A 20,338-nucleotide genomic window follows, 5' to 3' on the forward strand; every position below is an offset into this window, starting at 1 on the left:
CTCTGGGTGAGGAAGCGGGAGCCAGTCCCCATGACTTCTGCCAAGCTCTCCGTTCTCGCTATATTGGGGCCTGGGAGCCCTGGCAGCGGGGAGAGGATGGAGGAAGTGGGTGGTGCTGTCCCCACATGCTGCTCCACGGAGGAGCAAGAACCCAAGAGAGGAGAGGGAGTCGGGAGCCTCAGAGCCCCAGCCTCCTCCCTGTAGGCTCCTCCGTGGTGAGTCTTCCCAAGGCACGTGGAATGTGGGAGTCCATCCCTCAGCTGCCCTGCACCTGGCATCGGGATGCACAGGGGGACCCCCTCAGGTTGGGGGAGGCATTCTCACCCAGCAGAGCTGAGGTTATGTTATTTCCTGTCACTGAGGGGAGCAAGACGAGTTACCAGGGTAACCAGCAGAAATAAATCTTGGCTGGGTAGAATCAAGGGCAGTGTTGTTGCCGGGGCAACTGATTAGGTCAGGTGTTTGGCTCGGGGCTTTTCCTGGTACCCAGCAGGGTAAATCACCTGGCATTGATGACCAACCCACTGGACCGTGGTTGCTCCCCCAGGGCCCATGCTCTTATCCCTGCTACTTCCTGCTTTGTCTTTACCTGGCATTTAGGGGTTCAGTGACACCAGATGGTCTGGAGCTGGTCTCTGACAGCGGCTGTGATTGCACAAGGCCTGGGGTGCTGCAAGGTGGACTGGATGGTAGGGAATTAGAAGGACTGGATATACTGCTGCTGCTAAGTTGCCTCAGTTGTGTCTGACTCTGTGCGACCACATAGACGGCAGCCCACCAGGCTCCCCCGTCCCTGGGATTCTCCAGGCAAGAACAGTGGAGTGGGTTGCCATTTCCTTCTCCAACGCATGAAAGTGAAAAGTGAAAGTGAAGTCGCTCAGTTGTGTCCAACTCTTCGAGACCCGATGGACTGCAGCCCACCAGGCTCCTCGGTCCATGGGATTCTCCAGGCAAGAGTACTGGAGTGGGGTGCCATTGCCTTCTCCAACCCTCCCATGGGGTAGCTTCAAATCAAGGCTGGGGATTAAAGGCTCCAGGCAAGCACACAGCAGGTACGTGGGCCTGTGAGTGCCCTGCTTATTGAGGCAGCACCAGGACTAGGAAGCGGAGAGGCCTGCAGGTGTCTTGTGTCCCTGCCACTTCGCACATGGCACGTATGTCAAGGCCACACTGGAGGCCATGACCTTGAACGTACTTCAGTTGTGATGTCCACTTCAGGATCTACCAGACTTGCCTCTCCCTAGACAACATCCATCAGAGGTGGAGGCTGCAGCTAGCCCCCGTGTACCACCTGAGCTGCAGGTACCACCTCTCTGGCACCTGCGGAGAGGCTGTGCTCACAGGAAGGCACCTGGAGCAGGCTTGGGCATCACCTGCCCACTGGGCAGATGCCCATCCTCACAATGCCAGGTGGTACTCTGTATCACACTTTGAACACAACCCTTAAAGATGTTCAATGATCCTAGCCTCCCTGCACATCACACCATTGTCTTCTGCAGTTCATAGACCAGGCCCTTCCACGCCTGGGAAGTGGAGGAGTGTGGGTGGAAACCCAGCCCTCCCTGCTCAGGCTTGCTCGGCCCATGGTCTAGCCTGGAGAAAAGATCCAGGGGGCCTTGCCTCAGTCCTGCTGGTATAACTCCCTCCTCACCCGACGGCACCACGTTTAATAGGGGCTACAGTCACCCTCTTCCTCTTCCAAACCCTCAGCTCCCCTACTTCAGGTAAACGACCTGCCCCAACAGTGATATGGTAAGGTCCTCTAAGACCCCCACCCATGTGTCAGCTGCCAGTTTGTCTCACAGAGTGTGCACTGACCAGTGCTATCACCTCCAACATGAGCAGGTGGTCCTTGGAAGGATCAGAAGTGGGGTGTCAAAACGTCTGAATTCCAGCCACATTTCAAACGTCTGGGGATGCGAGGGGCAAAGGGCACCTCCCTCAGTGCAATGAGTCTACATAATCAGAGCTTCCAGCTGGCCTGGCCAGCCTTCCTTTTGAACAGTGATGGTGGGGAGGGGCCGAGGGCACTAGTGCAGCCAGAGGGAAGGGCCCCTGAGAGAGGGTCTCTTCCCCCTTCAGTGACACTTGATTGGGACCCTGGTGGGTATGGTCTGCAGCAGATCAACGCAGAAGTTAACTCCCCCCAAGACACCTGCTATCGGCCCTAACTCCGCAGAGAAACTAAACCTCTAGCTCCTCCGAAATGAGCATGGCCCAAAGCTCAGTCGCCCTGGCTCCCAGAATTACTTGGGAAGAAAGAACAGACCCTTTCATGGGTGGGAAGGGGGCGGGGACCCGGGTGCCTAGAGCCGGAGTGGGGAGCCGCGGGCGCCGCTGTAAGGGTGGCCCGGCTCAGCGGTCCGCCCACCCCCCAGGACCCACCAGCGTGTTCACCACAGACGTGGCTCCCCGCACACGCGCCTTCCCTGGCTGCCTTCTTGGCAATCAGCTCAGATCACTCCCCGGCTCCTGCGAAAGCCCAGCCCCGACGGTGTGGGGTGGGGTGAGGCAGAGGCCGCCTCTCCTGGACTTCCCGACTCAAACTCCACTCCCACCGCCGGGGTGCGCGAGGGTTAACCTCGCGGGGGTGGGGACTTAGGCGCGATCCCTGTTAGGAGGGAGGGGAGAGGAGGGGAGGCCGTCGGAGACCTGGGTATCTCAGGCCACCGGGCGCCACTGGGGCACATGCTGCGCGCAGCGAGGGGCCAAACGAAGTCGGGAGCAGGAGAGAGACGCGGAGTATCCAGACCGGTCAGGACGCCGCCCCCGTCCCCGGGGACCGCTCTTTCTACCCCGCCTCTGCCAGTCCCTTCCCAGCCGTCCCAGCCCCTTGCTTCGGCCACCTGGTTGCTTTGGGCAAGAATGAAGCCCGGAGACCCCACGACGACCCCAGAGGCCCAGTCGGCCGCCGTGGCTCTGGGTCCGCCGCGGCCCTGGGTCTGCCCGGCTGACGTGCGGCTCTGCGGCCACCTGCGGAAGCAGAAGTCCCAACGCCGCCGCTTTTTTGTGCTCCGCGCCGACCCGCCGCGCCTTGAGTGTTACGAAAGCGAGAAGAAGTTCCGTGCCGGCCGAACGCCGCCCAAGTTCAGCGTGAGCCTGGGGGGCGCCTGCACCATCAGCAAGCGCATGGACGCGCGCCAGCGCCACCTGATCGTCCTGTACACGCGCGACCGCAGCCTGGGCGTGGCGGCGGCCAGCGAGGCGGAGCAGCAGGCGTGGTACAGCGCCCTGCTCGAGGCGCGCGCCACCGCCGGTGAGGCCCCAGCCCCGCGCCGCCGGAGATGCGGCTGGGGGGAATGTGTGTGTGTTGGGGTGGTGGTGGTTTCTGGACTGGGTTTATCCGTAGACCGTCCCTCCCAAGGGTCTCCGAAGTTAAGTCCAAACCTGAAGGGTTTACACCTTCGGGTTTTCATTCCCCGGGGCACAGTGTCTCCAACCTGCCGGCCCGGAGCCCCGGTGACCAGCCCATTGTCTCTTCAGGTCCCAGTTCCCACGAGGACCCCGGGGCCTGGATCCTCGCTCCATTTCAGGACGTCTGGCCTGTGACGCTGCGACCCAAGGGGCTGGGGCGGGCACGAGGCCTGGGCAGCGGCGGCTACTGCCTGTGCCTGGGTTCCGGGGTACTGAGTCTGCTGCGGAAGCCAGGGGGCAGAGGCTCCGGGGCCACCGGGGCATCTCCGCCGCCGGCCCTGCGCCTGTCCCTGCTCAGCGTGCGCCGGTGCGGCCACGCAGACTCTTTCTTCTTCCTGGAGCTCGGCCGCTCGGCACCCACGGGTCCCGGGGAGCTGTGGCTACAGGCCCCCGACGCCGTGGTGGCCCAAAGCATTCACGAGACCGTCCTGGCCGCCATGAAGCGAATCGGGGACAGTGGCGCTGTTGGCAGGGCTGAGCCACTGCCAAGAAAGCCCCCAACGGGAGCTTTCAGACCCTCTGTCCCCCAATCTTACGAGACCCCAGACTCCGCGGCCCAAACAAGCGAGCTGTACCGTCGGAATGGCCCGAGTGAGACCAGCGAGCAAGCAACCCTCAAGACCCTGGCGAGGCTTGGGGAGGCAGTCTCCAACCCTGCGAGGTTGGAGCAGGGCGGGGGCTACATAACAATGGGAGCCGGGAGTGACTACGAGCCCATGAAGGGCGGCCAAGCCGGCGGCTACGTTGTGATGGAGCCCCCGGGCCTTCCCGCTTCCACCAAAGCAGCTTCCCGCCAGCCGCTCCAGGATGGAGGGGTCACTGAATACGTGACCATGAGCTGTTGTGCACCACGGTCCTTTTCCTCAAGTTTCTTGCCTCTTTCCTCCGGGGCCGGGGAGCCTGGACCCGGGCTCCAAGGCGTTCATCTCGGCATCCGAGACGGCTGGGGACGGGCTGGGGCTCAGCCCTGCTTGCAGCCGCCATCAGAGTTAGCCGGGGAGTACGTATGCATTGAGTATGCGGCTGCGGACTACATAGGAATGGGCACTGCCAACCCCGAGCCCCCGGACCAAGGCCTCAACTACGTGGACCTGGATCTGGTCCCTCCCCTGGAGGTGCGAGGCCACGCCCCTGGGGCCAGGTCCCGCCCACATAGCTACGCTCGGCTGGAGTTCCAGAACCTCGCGGAGGCCGGGGTGAGAAGACATCCCACCCCCATCTCCCTGCCAACTCCCACCCCCGCCTCCCCTCGACAGGACACCACTCAGTATAGCTGACAGACGGGGGTGTAAGGAGGAAAAAAGTGCAGGTTAAGAATGCCTTCCCGCCCACCCCTTCTCAACCCCAAAGGCCCCTTCCCCATGGCGGAGTGTCTCTAAAGTCCAGATGTGCCCAGGACGTGTGACCAGCAGAAGCACCAAGCTGCCTGCTAGGACCCGCTGCCCACTCCATTCCTTCCAATCTTTGGGAGGAGGTTCCCCAAGAAATTGGATTCTTTTAAGGGAGAAAATTCTAGAACTCTTCTCCCCTTAAAAAACACCACCACCACCAGAACCCTATACATTTCTACACCTCCTGAGCCAAAGCCCTGATCCTGTTACCCCACAGAGTTCCTGCAGCATCACCCCAGACTCTCAAGTCCGCTTTGGCCCCCCACCCTGCCCCTGATGATGACAACATCGATGATGCAGAAGACATACAGACCTGGCCCTCCCCCACCCCCACCCCCCACGTGCAGGTTTGCCAGGTGTCTGCCAAAGTCCTGGGACCCCTGCGCAAGAGGGATGAGAGCACCAGGTATCTTACACTAGTGCCCCCACCGCCCTCTCCCCCGCCCCCGCTGAAGTGATGACACCCGCTTCCTCCCCACTCCCTAGTTTGCTTCTCCCAATGCCAGCTCTGTGCTCAGACAATCCTCCTCCCAGGCCTGGCAAAGCTGAGGGAGTCCTTGCTTCTAATATACTCAGTCTAGTCTAGAGTAATATACTGTACACTCTCCCTCTTCATTAAAGTTTCCCTGCTTGGTCAGCCTGGAAAGGTCTTAGGTCCATAGATTCCCCACCTTATGGGGGAATGAGTAACAAGAATCAAGAGAGGGGCAGCCAAAGCTGTGATAGAGGAAGAGACCCCATCCCTGCCTCTGCACCCCACTCTGTTATTGACCACGAGGAGCCTGTTTGCAAACCAACAGTTTTATTATCAACAGAACCTGCCTGGGAAAGTAGAGGACCCATTCTGTCCCTGGAGGAGCTATGGACCTTGGGCATCTGGGGTCCCAGGGAGAGATGGTTCCCCACAGTGAGAACAGCCTGGGCCACCACTGGCAGCTGGGTGATCAGAGGCAGGGGCTGGGGAGCCAGAAGGGAGCCCGGGAGCCCCTGAGGAGCTGGGTCTTGGTTCCCCCTGGCTCATCTGCAGGAGGCCAGTGAGGGCGATCAGCTCTGGCCCACTGAGCCAGGTAGTGGAGCAGCCTGAAGATGGAATGGGGAGGAGCCAGGGGGACATGATCGGGCGTGGGAGCAGCAGCTTCAGAGAGCCCATCACCTGAGGAGAGAGGAGGGGCAGTGGCTCCCCGCAAGCCCTGCCTGAAGGCTGGGGTGAGGCCGAGGCAGGAGGAGCGCTTACCTGCTGAGGGACCTCAGATAGGTACAGGGGAACACGCTGCCCATGGGGCAGCAGAGGGTCCAGAAAGAAGACGTCTTCAGAGCACATCACCGGGAACCCTGGGGAGGAGAAGCTGCTGGGGTGGCAAGCTCTGCACTGGTTCTCTGTGGAGCCTGAGAGGACCAAGGGCAGTACCTGCAGTCCTGGGCGCTTGCTCTTCACCCCGATGTCCTGCTAGACTGGGCCTGAGGCCCCTGCATGAGGCTGCCTGGTACAGAGGCCAGAATGAGGGATGGTACAAGGTCCGGCCTGAGAAGGAGACGCCAGACGCACAGCTGGGTCCCTGTACAGGGAGGGAGGGACAGGAAAGATTCCTTGAGCTTCAGCCCTCCCAAGGCATCCCTGTCCCGCCCGAGGTCGGTGCCACAGGCACCCCCAACTCACCCACACCAGCCGACGTCCTGCTGTAGCCTCATAGTTGGGGTCCCAGGGCGCTAGCAGGGCCATCTTTGATGATGCCACCCCCCAAGTCCTCTGAGGGGAGAAAGGAACTGGGGGGCGGGGGCAGGGGGAGAGAGGGCAGGAGACTTGAAGAGATTAAAACAGCCTCAGAATCAGTAAAAGGGTCTTGGGGGTAAAGGTGGCAGGACCCTGTACCTACCTGGAGTTCCCAGGGAATGCTTGGCAGCCAGGCCTGGGGGCAGCCGAGGCCGTAGCTGCTCTTTCCGAGTCCAGGAAAGCCTTCGAGGCCAGGGCTGAGGGCTGGGGGCGCAGGGAGAGGGGTACTGAGATGCTCCGGTTACAGCCTCCCCCAGTCATCTCCCCCAAGCCAAGTCTGAATATCTCCAAGGCAGAGACCAGGGTGCCCGGTGTGGGGAGACGGATCATACCCATTATTCAGTAGGGACAACTGAAATTTCCTCACACTGTGGGCCCCTGTTGGGTTCGCCCCAAGTGCCGTCGGCCGAGCCCCTCACCTGCCCTGTGCGGCTGTTCCTGGTTCCCCAAGGGCTTTCTCTCTGGAGTCCCAGGCCTGGGAGAGGCCGCTGCCCACTGAGGGGCGTCGTTCCCTGGGCGCCTGCTCTTCGCCCGCGCCCCACTGCCGGGGGGTCCAGGGCAGCATGTAGAGTCGGGAAGGCGGGCAGGGCCACACCTCGGCCCTTGCGCAGCCCGCCTGGGCCCTGTGGTCCCTCCTCCTGCCCGGCCGCCCTCAGAGACCTGCGCTGCCACGCGCGCGTGCCCGCGAGCTTGGGTTGCGGCCCACCTCGCCAGGCCTCGCAATGCCTCGTGACGCGGGCGCCCAGTGCGTTTCCGGGTCACTTGGCACGCGGACCCGAGGGGATTCCCGCGAGCGCCCCCTGGTGGCGGGGTGGCAGGGCCGCGCGCAAGGGCGAAGCTTGGGAAAGAACCGCAGCACCGGAAGTAGACGTGGAGGCCACCCGGATGTGCACGTGAGGAGGGCACCCGCTCCCCACATGCACTGCCCTTGTCCGCACACACACACACACACACACATATCTGAGGGATGACCTAGAGGGCTTCTGGCTTCTCTTTATTGCACTTGACACAACATCCAGCTCCCCGTCTTCCATCCCAGACCGTTGGCCGCACCCAGAGGCGGCCACGCGCCTTGCTGGGCCGGCCTGCTTCCAACCTCCTGGGCAGAGGTGCCCGAGGCATAGGGCCAGGCCCGAGGCCGCCCTCACCAGTCCTCGCTAGAGAGCGGAGCCCATACGCCGCTGTCTTCGGTTCCTGGGGCCCCCGCCGGGTTGGGCCCCTGCACCCCGACCTCAACCCTAAGGCCGTTCCAGCAGTGCATGGATGACAGCAGCGACGTAGGGGAGGCCCTTTCCCGGGGCCCCCTCCTCTTCCAGGATGTGGTGGGGCTGGCACAGGGACTCCTGGGGGAAGGGGCCTGGGTTAAGTTCCCCTTATCACCTCCTCCTCTCGGCTGTGGGGTAGGAGACACCCTAAAGGAGCCTGGACCAAGGGGGCTGACGGGATGTAGCAGACAAAGGTCAAGGGCACCCTGGACATGGCTTGGGGACTACTGAGATGCAAGGAAGCTGCAGAGGGTAACAGAAGGGAGATGACACAGCGGGCCGAGGCTTAGAGGGGAGGACAGACCTGCCACTTCCAGAGGAAAATGCTGAAGTAGGCGGGCTGGCACATAGAGCCCAGGGGACACGGCTGGGGCTGGGCCCAGCACAGCAGGAGCAGACGCGCACACACACACACACACAAACACACAGGCAGCCACGATCTGTACAATTTATACAAGAGACAGAGACCCAGCCTGGGCCCCTGCATCCCCTACAAATATAGAGTTCTCTCTACAAAATATAGATAATTTAGCCCCCTATAGCGGGGGGTGGGGGTGGGGGGGGGTGGGGGTGGGGGGGGAGGGCGGGGCGGGGGTGCAAGGAGGAAGGTTAAGATCCACCCTCTGGGGGAGCGGGGAGAGAATTTGAAGGCACCATCAGCACACAGTGGGAGGGCCAGGGGGAGGGGCTACAGGAGGGAACCAGAGGCTGGGGGCCCAGGGTCTGGGGGTACCAGAGTGGGGCCTCTGAAGTCAGTGTGTATGAGGGGTGGGGTTCACTAGTGTCTTTGGTAGGGGCTGAAGGCACCACTGGTGGGGAGGGGGTTGCACAGGAGTCTTATAAATAGAAAGAGGGCAGGGTGGGGGGGTGGCTTCGGGTCCTAGGAACCCAGGAGCCGAGTGTAGACGACACAGAGCAGCAGCATGAGGACCACGTAGAAGAGGATGAAGCCGCCCAGACCGGAGGGGGGCCAGGGGGGTGGGGGGGCCCTGCCCCCCACCCGCTTCACAACCTCCAGGGTGGTCCACAGCCCCTGGGCGGTGCCCTGGAGGAGATCTGAGGGCGAGCACAGGTCAGCCTGGGAAGGGAGAGTAGGACAGATGGACAAGACAAAGTACACACGTCAAGAGCAGCAGCAAGACCATCCTTCCCACCCCTGCCCTCACATGCAGGGCCAGAGCCACGCCGACATGCAGGGAGCGGGAAGGGAGGCATGCGGGGGACACACAGGAGGGCTGGTGGCTGTGCTTCCTTCTGGGGAGCAGAGACCCCCATGAGCACCCATGCAGAGGGCCTCGCTGAGCCCAGGACACTGCACCCTTTATAGGAGAGACCAGCCCTGCGCCCGAGAGCACACCCCCATACCTCAGGTACCCCCATTTTTCGACAGGCTTCTAAGAAACTCTCCACGTTCTTCCGAGACTTGAGGGCACTGAGTTTTGGCTGAGGGTGGGTAAGAAAGGAAAGAGGGAGTAAGACAGAGGCCCCAGGGGTTCCTGCCCCAACCCCTACCTTCCTGCCCTGGGCGCCAACTGACCACAGCAGGCGAGGGCACGTGAATGAAGGGCACACAGCGGGGCCGCAGCTGGTTGGCCAGCTGACAGAGGATGACCCCGTTGGCTAGAGCCTCAGCCAGGTCATCGGGCAGGGGCCGCTGCAGCTGGCACTCAAGCACCTGGGAGATGGGAAGGAGGGGGAGAGGTCAGAGTCTCCAGAGGAAGTACCAGGCTGGGCAAGGAGGTGGCTGAGGGAAGCCAGGAAGCTCAGGGGCCCACGCGGAACCCACACGAGTCCCACCTCTCATACCTGGCGCAGCTGAGCCATCACCTCCTTTTCGTCCAAAAGCTGGGGGGATCGCCGAGGTCTTGAGACAGTGTCTGGTGAGGAAGGGCCTGGAGGAAAGGGGGGTGTGGGGCTGTCTCCACCGCCCACCATGGACTTTGTAGCCGGGTCGCAGTGTCTGGCACCCACATCTCCTGCCTCTGTGCTTGTGGGATTTTCCACACAAAGGGACAATTGACCAGAGAACTTCTAGGCCACAAGGGATGACCCCAGCCTGGAGCTTAGTGCTGCATTAGTACTGGGTTAGTACTGGGGAGGGGCAAGACCCACCTGAGCTGCTCTGAGAGGAAGAACGGAAGAGGAAGCTGTTTGGTCTCTGAATGGAGCTGAGTGGCCGGGGAGCAGGTGCGGTCGCTGGGGGCCGGAGCCAGGGGACAGGGACGGGGGAGAGAAACACCTCCTCAGTGTCCTACCCCTCCCTCAGGCCGCCAGCCAGGCCTCAGCCCGCCCCTCCCACCTACAAAGGCCCCCATCCTCCACCCAAAGCCCCCCTCCCACCTGGTCCAGATGGAAGCGGGGGCTCCTGGGAGGTGGAGGCAAGGGCAGGGGTGGGGGCTCCCTGCCCCGCTGACGCTCCCAGCTGGGTGGTGTTGGACCTGGACGTGCCGCTGAGGAGACAGAAGGGGAATCAGAGGGGTGGTTGGGGCAAGGGTGTGCACGCAGGGTGGGGACTGAGAGAGGTGGAGGCCAGGACACATACTTGTAGGTGGCCTGAGTGGACGAGGCACCGGGACCCCCACCAGCAGCCCTGACCCCCAGCTTCAGAAAACTAGAAAAGGAAGGAGACGCAGGGTCAGCAGTGCCCGGCAGGGCTCCGCCACCCCCAAGAGACAGAGAAGCGCATGGGGGCTCCCTGCCAGCGCCCACCGCCAGGCCGCCGCTCGACGCGCACCTGTCCTTCCTGGGAGCCCCCCACACCACGCTCTGCTGCTGCTGCTGCTGCTGCCGCCGCTCGCGCTCCTGCCACAGCTGCAAGGTGTCCGGGCGCCGCCGCTCCTCCCCGGCTGGCTCCTCCCGCCTGAGGGCAGAGGGACAGAGGTAGAGCTGGGTAGGGGAGAGGAGAAGCGTGTGAAGGGAGGGGTGCCGCCTCGGGTGGCTCCGCAGTACCTGCTGCTCAGTGCCCTCTCCCCGTCTCCTGCCGCAGGGCTCGACTCTGGTGGCCGCGGCTCCTGAAGACAGAACAACAGAGGGGCTGAGGGGGTCCCCAAGCCTGCCCTGGCTTGCTCCCGCGGGCTCTCTTACGGTAGATGGACACGGGATGCTGCGGCCCCTCACCTCTCCGGTACCTCGCTCCTCATCTTCCCCAGGCACGTGGCTGTCGATGAAGTCGATCTGCTCAGGGTCTCCGTCAGCTAGAGAGAGCAGGGCGTGTCAGCGAGCGGAGGGGGGCGCTAAGGGCCTCGTCCACACCCCCAGCCCGCAGCCCATGACCCCACTGCTCACCAGAACCATCCTCCTTTCTCTCCCTGGGCCCCCGAGGCTCCCGGGCCAGCTCTGAGATCCGGAACGACAACTCGGAGAACTCATCTGTTGACTGGAAGTGCAGAAAGGCAGAGATGGGAGATAGACCCTCCAGAGTCCGGGGCCCGTGGTGAACCAGCCCTTCCCTGAGGTTCTTGGACAAGGGACTGAAGAAGACGGCTCCAGCCACCTTTATCACTCTGAGCTTTCAAGGCAGAAGACGAAGGGTCCTAGCTCAGGTTCTCCCTGGGGCCGAGATCCCCCGTGTCCCGTGGGAAGGAGGCCCTTACCTCATTTCCAGACCACCTCTTGCTGCCACTGTCAACGCTGTGGAAGCCCGAGTCCAGCCCGCCATCGTACCGACGTCCCGGAAACAAGTCCTCGGCAGGGCTGGGGCCAGCCAGGGAGAGCCGGTCAGCCCCGTTCTGGGTGGCCACCCCCTCATCCACCCTCTGGAAACCACGGGGTCCCTGGTGCTGGGGAGAGGTATAAGTATCCAGGGGCTTCCTTTCTTCCCATGTGGAACTTACCAGGGGCTGAAACTCGGGGGGCGGGAAGGAGCAAGGTCCCCCAGTGCAGACCCGCCGCGCCGCCCAGCCTCTGTTGACAAATACTTGAAGATGTGAAGTTTCCCCTTCAGGCAGATCTGGGTGTGGAGACGCATAGTGAGGGGAAGGGGGGGATCCCCGGATGCTGCTTGACTACCAAAGGGACCCACACCCCCAACTCCTGCCCACTCTCGGCCAGCCCTGCTCCCAACTCACCTGGGCAGGTGGGCTCTGCAGGGGGTTGCTGTCCAACAGAATGACCTGCAGGTGCCTGAGGCGGCAGAAGGAGACCGGGATGCGGGAGACACGGTTACAGGAGAAATCCAGGCGGACAAGAGGAAGGTCCCCCAGCTCTGGGGGTGGGTGAGGGAGAAGTCAGGAGCATGCTCAGGGGCAGGGCCTTGTGCTCACTTCCTCTGCCCCCGGCTGGCATGTCACCTCTCCGGCAGCCCCTCTGCCCTGGTGGGCGGAGGGCGCTCCCAGGAATCACCACCCTGCTCCTCTGCCCACTCAAACTGACTCTAGCTGCTGCCCATCCGCTTCTCCTCCCTGCCCACTCCACCCCACTGCCACTTCCTCCTCCTCAAGTGTCCATCACAGGGCCCAAATCAAACTGTGACACCTTGCTGCTTAAAAGCCTTCCAGGACTTGCAGCCAGGGCTGCTGCAGGTGAGCGGGCGGTGTCCTAAACAAAGGCACGGCATGAGGGGGCGGCAACCTCCAGGCGCTCTACTTAGTCAAGCCCTGGCCCACCCGCAGGAGAATGGTACCCTTCTCCACTTCTCAGAGAGACCCCCTGGATTAGTGATGAGCCGAGACACAGGATAAGAATGAAAATCGCTGCTCTCTAGTCAAGCAGCATTCCCTGGTTGAGGAGTTCATGACCTGGCTCTGCCCACATTCCCCACCTCGCTTCCCACCCTCACACCACATCAGCCCGCCCTCCATCCCCTTGGCTCTGGCCTCCCCACATGCTGTCTGCTCAGCTAGGAGAGCCCCAGTTTTCTGTTCATGCATCTTTCCAGGTTCAGCTCAGGTGTCACTTCTTCTCTGAAATCTTTTCAAACACTAGGCTGGAATTTATTGCTCCTTCCTCTGTTTCCCCAGGGTATTTTGCTGGGGTCTCTTATGGCCCAGAGACAGCGCTGATCAAATGCTTATTCGTACCCCTACCATCTTAGAAGAAGGATGGGAGGAGCCCAGAGAAACAGGTAGCCACCTGACTCCTCTCGCCTGCTTTTCAAAAACACAGGTAGCACGGCTGCAGTCCTTCCCACCAGTCCTGGCTTGCCTTCTTAACCATTCCATGCTGGACCTCCCTGCTCTACACATAGGGGTGCATCTGCCTGGGCTGCAGAAGGATGGGGAACTCTCCTTCAAAGGCCAGCTCCTATGTGCCTTGGGGCCGAGGTCTTCCCCAGGGTCCCAGGCAGAGCCATGTGGCTCCCTCCAGCGTCTATGGCTTTAAGTTTCCTGTCCTAGCACCTCCCTCTGCTTGTCTCTCCCCATTAAGCCATTAAATCTTCAGAGCTGGCCCCAGAACTGAGTGACATCACTCACATCTACCTAGTCCCCACCTAAAACACAGGAAACACACACACGCAAAGCTGACTGAATAAAGGAAGGTGTGCCTGCTTTGGAGCACAGGCTATCAAGTGTCGGGGTGCATCACAATTAGCTCATTAAAATGGGCTTGCTTGGGCTCCAGCGTGCTGGTTCAGAATCTCTGGGGAGGTAGCACGGGGCCTCACCGGACTCAGGTTTTGAGAGCTTCATCTGCGCTAAGTGCTGTGACACTGGGTGACCTCGAAGGCCCTTTCTGACCATGAAATTCTACAGGATGCCTGGCGATGGGCTCACCTACTGCCCTCACTGCACCTTCCCCCACATCTGTCAAGTACAGCTAATAACCCCTGCCTTACCGGCTTCAGAGGGGTGCTGGTCAACAGCAAGGAAAATAATTTACAGTGCATTTCATACATGGCAAACCCTGGGCGACTAAGGTATCATTATTCAAGGTAGATACACACACACCCCCTGACATGCTCTAGGTCAGGCATTCAAGGTAGACACACACGCACACACACACACACCCTGACATCCTCTAAGTCTTTTCCTCACCATCAGGCAGGGTACTGAGCTGGTTCCTCCGAACGTTGAGATCCCGCAGGGTAGGGAGGCTGCACAGCTCCGTGGGGAGCGACTGCAGCTCATTGCTGCTCACGTCCTGGAATGAGGAAAGACAAGGAAAGACGTGCAGAAAGAGCATCAGACTTGGAGCATCAGAAACTGCCTCCTGGACCAGGCTACTTCCTTTGGTCTCGTCCTTTCCCCTAGGGTGCATCCCGCCTTTCCCTGCCCTCCTGCCAAAAGTCCCTAGTGCCTGGTTCAGCCATCCCCCCAGTCTCCCTGCTCCCCATCCTCACGAGCTGTCGCAGGCTCCCCAGGGCACTGATGTCGGGAGGCAGGGCTCCCAGTTTGTTGTTGCTGACAATGAGCACTCGCAGGGGCAGCTGACAGATGTAGGGCGGCAGCGATGACAGCTGGTTTCGGCTGCAGGAGGGAGAAAGGCAGTGGGTTCTCCCTCCAGGCAGGAACTCTCCCGTGTTGCCCTACTTTCTGGGTCACGGGGAGGGTCACTCAGGGTGCCATGCACTGGTACTTGGGGCTGAGAAGGACAACCCCCTACCCTCCTGTGACCCTGCCTCCCTACCTGAGGTTGAGGTAGGTGAGAGCGGTGAGATTTCCCAAGGCTGGGTTCAGGCATCTCAGACAATTATGGTACAGGCTCAGGCCCTCCAGGGACACCAGCTGGCATGCTGCCTCTGGCACCTCGGGGAACCGGTTCCGAGACAGGTCTAGGGGAAACAAGTGTCGGGGGGAGCTTGCAAAGGCCCAGTCCTGGACAGGAGGATCCTGAACTTCCCCGGAGCCAGTTGCCCAGCCCTCTATCTCCCTAGCCGACCTAAAGAATCAGACCTATAAACCTGGACTCCCTCGAGTTTAAGAAGAAAGACTTCGTAACCTGGAGCACACTCCAGGTATGACCAGAAGGGCACAGGCAAGACTGGGCTGAGAAGCCTAGACTGGGGGTGGGGGGAAGGCGAGCCACACACACTGTCTTCAGACACACAAACGCAGGGCATTCTACCAGGCTGGTTAGATTCTCTACCTCCTGTGGTCCCCGTCGTCCTGTGATGCCTGAGGAGGTGGAAGGCAAAGGTCATAGGAGGTTGATGCTCCAAAGGAACGAGCAAGGTGACGGGCTGGGAGGTCCAGGGCAAGACACTGAGCCACCCCGTGGGAGATGGCCAAGGAGGCTCCTCCCTCCTACCTCCCTCCTAAGGGCTCCGTCTCCCACCCTCAACCTATCTTCAACCTAGCGGGAAAACCAGGGGTCGTTAGAGCCTAGTCTAGAGACCGGACTCTGGCCTACAGATTTTCACCAGCCCCTGGGATCAGCAAGCCAGGCCCATGGGACTATGAAGTTACAGATTCCGAGACCTGAGGGAAAGACAAGTGGACCAAGCCAGAGGTGGGAACTGGAGTCGCAGGCAGCGATTGGGCTCCTTCCTACCCTCTTCCACTCCCAACAGCCTGCCTCTACTTCCTCTCTCACTTTTACCCAGACTTCAGACCAACGCCTGTGTCTTGGGCATGGGCGAGGCGTGGAGAGGGCAGAAAGGAGGGGAGAGTCTACTGCCATCCTTTTATCTCAACAAGTGGCTTGCTAGACCAGGGCAGGGTTCCTGCCAGGCTGGAGGCATTCACTGCTCAGACCTCTGCAGCCGGGTTTCTGCTTTCTCTGCTCAGCCTGTATTGGGAGGGGCCCAGGGCCTGCTGGGGGAAGTCCCAGGCCACGGAGCTTGGGTGAGCTTCTTAGAGGGCCCTCTCCAGGGAAGGGCAAGCAAAAGCCGTGGGGAGGGGAAGCTGGGGTTATCCCCCAAGGAGGTGAGTCTTGTGACAGGAAATGAAGCAGAAACAATCTGTTGGCTTCTGTCTCTGGTGGGCCCTGTGTTTACCAGGGTGGATGACAGCCTGACGCCCCAGGAACCCCCTCTGCTCCCAGCCCTGCTGTGCACAGAAAGAAGACCTGTCACAGAAGAAGACAGTTCCAGAGAGGCTGGGAGGGTCAGATGCGTCTGCCCGCCCCGCCCCCTCCACCTGCCTGCTTTCTCTGGTGTACACTGCAGGGGCCTGTGGGAGAAGGGGTGGGGAGCAAGTTCTGATGGGGTGCACAGCGGGCAAAAGCTCAGAGGAGCGGAAAGGAGCAGGGCTGGAGGAGGCAGGGCCTAGGAGGCACAGGATGTGGTCTGTGAGAGAACGAGCTGCACTTCTCTTTTGTGAGCTCAGCCCTTCCCCCACCTCAGGATTCATCTTGCTATCAGGGCCCCAGGAACAAGTCCAAGGGACATCAGGGACCTAGGCCATGGGACAGCACGTGCAAGGAACACGCTGGTTCAGAAAGAGCTGGGCAAACAGGAGGAGAGCTTCCACATGATTGGGGTGGCAGTGCTGGAAGCCTTTAGTCTGTCAGGGCTGAAGGGCAAGGAGGTGTGGAGAGCAGGGTAAGGGCAACACTGACTGGCTCCCTGTCACTTCCCCTTTCCACCCCAAGTTACAGGCACCCTGCATGGGGAGAGGGGCCAGAGGAGAGAGCCTGGGATGAGAGAGGCCCACCTGGCCTAGAACCCCGGCCCTGAAAGGACTGAGGGCTCCTGTGTGGAGAGCAGGGCAGAGAGGGGTTCACAGGAAGCTGAGACTGTCCCAGGAGAACAGGCTGCACCCTGAGCCGGGCTGCACCCTGAGCCGGAATTCTGGGGGAGGAGGCGGGAGGGGGTGGGAGCTGGGAGGGGCCCCGGAGTTCTTGGGAGTTTTCCCCAGGAGTCCACTCTCACAGACAGAGCCCTAAGGAAGTAAAGAATAACATTTGGTCTTTGTCAAAAAACAAGCAAGGGGGAGGGGAAAGGGAACAGACGGCGAGTGTCACACAGCTGCTGAGGTCAGTCTGGAGCTGGGGGGTTAGACGGCTGGGGGAGATTGAGACGGACGGCAATGGCTCCCGGGTTCCCTGAACTCACTCGCCGCAGAGGCAGCCAGTGAGTTTACCTAGCAACCCAAGACAAGCGGAGTGGTTTCAACTGGTTCTCTCCAGACAGTCGAGGAAAGACTAGGGTGTTTGCAAGTGAGCAGGCACCTGCTAGGCAGGGAATGCAGTCCCAGGGCAGTGTCATCAGGCGGTCACTCTCATCCAGCCTCAAGTCCCACCCTAGGCTCCGCTGGGGTGGGGCTTTGGGAATGCGGTCCTCCGCCCCTCTCCCAATCCCCACCCTCCCAGCTGCCAGCCCAAGGTCAGCGTCGGCCTTCTGAGCAGCTGAGGCCTGACTCACCTGTCACAGTGGAGTCCCCTACACCCTACCATCAACAGACACCAGGGTGGAGGGCGCATGATTAGAGGGATCCTAGGGGTGGGGGAGTGGGAAGGGCAGTGGGGACCGTCTCTAGCTAAGATTTCCTTCCTTTCAGCAACTGCCTCAAGTCCCTCCCCCCTGGGGAAAAGCAGAAACTGAAATGGGAATTCTAGGGTCTCTATGAGATCACAGGCTCCAAAGTGACCTCACACACGCAAGGAGGAGGAGGAGTCTCAGATAAAGGGGTTAGGATAATGGGAGGAAGAACTCGCGCAGAAAAGAGTTGGGGGAGGTGGGAGATTTGCTTCTTTTCCACAGGCAGGCTGGGTGAAGAGTGGAGAGAGGCAGCAGCCTTAGGGGGCGGGACTACCAAGCGAAGGACACAAACTTGGGGTTGTCAGGGGCAAATCTATGGGAAGCGGGGGCCTGGGGCTGCTCGTTTCTCGGTGGAACAGGGGAAAGAGTTGGAAACGAAGAAAGAGAAAGGAGTCGGGGGTGGGGGGCGGTTTCGGGGGCTGCTTTATGGAATGACCAGAACTAAGGTTGAAGAGATCACGCAAATAAGCCAACCAGGTTAGGGGCGGGACCATTCTACAGGTGCTCAGATATGCAAATAAAGAGCAGCAGAGGGCGGGTGGGGGGGTTATCACGACGCTCGACCAGGGACTCTGGGTGTTCAGCAAGGGCTCGTTGTCTAGTAGTTCTTAAAGTGGGGAGGGGGCTGGTAGCGGACTTATGCAAATCCAAAGAATCCAGAACTCCGATGGCCAGGTGATGGGGCGGGCCAGACGCCCCGGCCCGGGAGAAACAAGCGAGGGGCGGGACTATGCAAACGAGGGTCCCGGCCGGGCTCGGGGCCTGGTTGCACACTCACCAGCCTGGGTGATGTCTGACAGGTCGTAGCTGCGAGCCGCGCCCCGGGGGAAGTGCTTCAAACGCCGGTTAGACAGGTTCAGGGTCCCAGTGGCCACGGCCTCCTCTAGGGCCCGCTCTGCACTGCGGCTCCCGGGCAGACCTGGAGACCCTGGGACGGAGGTCGTGGCCGCCGCCTCCTCACCCCCGGCGGCGAGTGGGGCCGCCACCGCCGCCGCCATCCGCTCCCGGCGGCTCCCGCTGCCTGACTGACGGGGACCCGCCGTCCCTCCTTGCCCCTCCCCCTCCTCGGAGCCGCCGTAGTCGCTTCCCGGGGGGAGGGAGCGGGCTCAGGGACCCGGCGGGCCAATCGGGACCCCGAGACGCGTCGGAAGTGGCTAATCAGAACCCGCCGGGAGGGGTGAAGACTCCGGCACTGAGTGAGGCGAGAAGAAGGGAGGGGGACGAGATTAGAGCGCTCGCCAACGGCCGAGGTTCCAGGCCGGCCCGCCCCGCGCAGCCGCACCCAATCACAAATCTCAGGAGTGGGGATGAAGCCAATCAGGTCCAATCAGGAGGCGGAGACGCCCGGGGCTCCACTCTGCGGGGCTGGAGGCCGAGAAAGGCAAACCCTGAGCCTCGTCCAACGAGGACCAATCGCAAGCCAGATATAGGCGAGTGACTGTCAAGAAGGCCAATTAGATCCTCCCAAGGGAACCTGGCCCGGCCTCTTCTCTGAGGGACGGCTCTACCTACCAATAGTATGGGCGAGAAGAAGGCCGCCCCCCCCCCCTTCGCTAAGGAGGAGGCGGGTGAACTGGAACTTTTTGAGACTGAGATAAAAGAATGCAAGCGCACCGCGCTCGGCCGGCTCCAAGCGGTTGCAAGGGTAGAAGTTAATGTGTGCAAGTTGGACTTGTGAGCAAGCGAGCTCAAAGCTTTGAGGACCGTGGGGACTAGGGGGAGCGGGAGGCACGGTGATGCCTGAGGCCAGTGTACAGAGGGGTCGTTGCCGCAGAAGGGATTGTGGATGCCATTCCAGCTGCGAAGGCTGGGGGCCCCCCGACAATCTGGAGTCCGAGCCGACCAGTGGCTTCCTAGGGGCTGGAGATACCCAGCTCAACTCCTGGAGGAAGGGTTAAGGAAGACCCGGAAAGCCTCGAAAATACGCCCGGGCTATCCCGCTGCCCAAAGGAGCGTGCCTGGCTGGGCAGAAATTGTGATGATCAAACCTACGGGATTAGTCTAGAAGGGACCACCCTCACCTAGAAGAAGTCCTCCGTTTTACAAACGAGGAAATAAACGGAGGGAAGTTGATGAGAAGTTGTCAAGAGAAAACAGCAAGTTACTAACAGCTCGCACTGGAAGCCAGGCTTCTCCCTGCATCAGCTTTTGCGTTGGGCTTTTTTTCTGTTCACCTCTCTTCTTTGGCTTCCAAGGTGAAACGGAGTGGATAAAGAGGACCCAGATGCAAGAGGAAGCTGTCTATACTTGTACCGTCTGCTGAGAGATATTAACATCCTGTTAGGTGGCATAAGGACCTAGTATAATCCACTTAATTGGTTAACAGTTGCCTAGCCACAGTAGCTGAAGAATCTCTCCCATAAGTCACAACTCAGATGTTGACATTCCGAGACATTTATTGAATTATTAGAATTCCATCCTATGTGTCTCAAACTAGGTGTTTACTGGTCCCCCTAAGTAAGGGAGTTGGATTGGATGGTTGACAGTCTACTAACACAGAAAACGAATGAGTCTATAATACTGTGCAGCTGAGAGCTGGTTGTCCAGGCCTAAATTCTTCAGCGTTGCTGGGACAGACAGCCACTCCTTGGATGTATAGGTGCAGATCTTCTGTCCCCCTACATGGACAGATGCAGCCCCAGCTCTGCTGCTTCTCATCCATGTCATCCCCCTCTGCCCATAAGACTAAGTTAATAGCTTAGACTCTGGGAGATATAGTGAGCTTTCAGAGTAAATCTATTCCTTTTTTCCACCTTAATATGTTGCCCTTCATGCATGCAACCATGTTACTGTCCCCAGGAAAGAAGTCTACTTTTGGATGTGTTCTTCATGAGAAAAGAGTAGTGTTTGTGCTCAGCTGTGGCCGCTGTCATCTGATGCATGCTGTCATGAGATTAATGGTCTAATTAACAGGGTCACCTTTCCCCCTCGCCTGTCGAACTGAGTTTATACTTTTATATATATATATATATTCTTGAGCTACAAATCCCCTGGTGGCTCTTAACTGCTAAGATATGAAGAATTCACCAGTGCTTCTCTTGCTAAAAGGGCATCAAGTGAAAAAAACACCCTGAAAGGAAAGGCCTCATCTACCAGTAGCTCACACTATACTTCTCCTGTCCAATGCATATCCCATGAG

General features: G+C 60.3%; 3 protein-coding genes across 4 annotated transcripts; 1 reads left to right on the forward strand and 2 right to left on the reverse strand.

Moving 5' to 3' along the window:
- Nucleotides 1-2,632: 2,632 nt before the first annotated feature.
- LOC113883930 (insulin receptor substrate 1-like) lies at nt 2,633-5,439 on the forward strand. Its single transcript, XM_027528124.1, has 2 exons — nt 2,633-3,256; nt 3,484-5,439. Exons 1-2 carry the CDS (start codon nt 2,689-2,691, stop codon nt 4,689-4,691), a joined length of 1,776 nt encoding a protein of 591 aa, XP_027383925.1. The 5' UTR covers nt 2,633-2,688; the 3' UTR covers nt 4,692-5,439.
- A 151-nt stretch (nt 5,440-5,590) lies between these two features.
- SAP25 (Sin3A associated protein 25) lies at nt 5,591-7,306 on the reverse strand. Its single transcript, XM_027528021.1, has 6 exons — nt 6,996-7,306; nt 6,680-6,780; nt 6,463-6,569; nt 6,214-6,361; nt 6,040-6,137; nt 5,591-5,958 (listed from the first exon to the last, which is right to left on the reverse strand). The coding sequence occupies exons 1-6, from the start codon at nt 7,139-7,141 to the stop codon at nt 5,665-5,667; spliced, it is 894 nt and encodes a 297-aa protein (XP_027383822.1). The 5' UTR covers nt 7,142-7,306; the 3' UTR covers nt 5,591-5,664.
- Nucleotides 7,307-7,537: 231 nt separating this feature from the next.
- On the reverse strand, nt 7,538-18,445 carry LRCH4 (leucine rich repeats and calponin homology domain containing 4). Of its 2 annotated transcripts, none has more exons than XM_027528019.1 (18): nt 17,978-18,445; nt 14,406-14,550; nt 14,119-14,245; nt 13,814-13,919; nt 11,909-12,045; nt 11,675-11,790; nt 11,435-11,534; nt 11,127-11,217; nt 10,959-11,035; nt 10,791-10,852; nt 10,576-10,701; nt 10,384-10,452; nt 10,182-10,291; nt 9,954-10,037; nt 9,648-9,733; nt 9,379-9,516; nt 9,207-9,284; nt 7,538-7,919 (listed from the first exon to the last, which is right to left on the reverse strand). In XM_027528019.1, the coding sequence occupies exons 1-18, from the start codon at nt 18,195-18,197 to the stop codon at nt 7,815-7,817; spliced, it is 1,977 nt and encodes a 658-aa protein (XP_027383820.1). In that variant the 5' UTR covers nt 18,198-18,445; the 3' UTR covers nt 7,538-7,814. The 2 variants fall into 2 exon arrangements, with proteins under 2 accessions (XP_027383820.1, XP_027383819.1); XM_027528018.1 differs by having other exon boundaries at nt 7,538-8,919; nt 17,978-18,440.
- Between the last annotated feature and the right edge of the window lie 1,893 nt (nt 18,446-20,338).

Source organism: Bos indicus x Bos taurus, chromosome 25 (genome assembly GCF_003369695.1).
Source record: "Bos indicus x Bos taurus breed Angus x Brahman F1 hybrid chromosome 25, Bos_hybrid_MaternalHap_v2.0, whole genome shotgun sequence".
Taxonomy (NCBI): domain Eukaryota; kingdom Metazoa; phylum Chordata; class Mammalia; order Artiodactyla; family Bovidae; genus Bos; species Bos indicus x Bos taurus.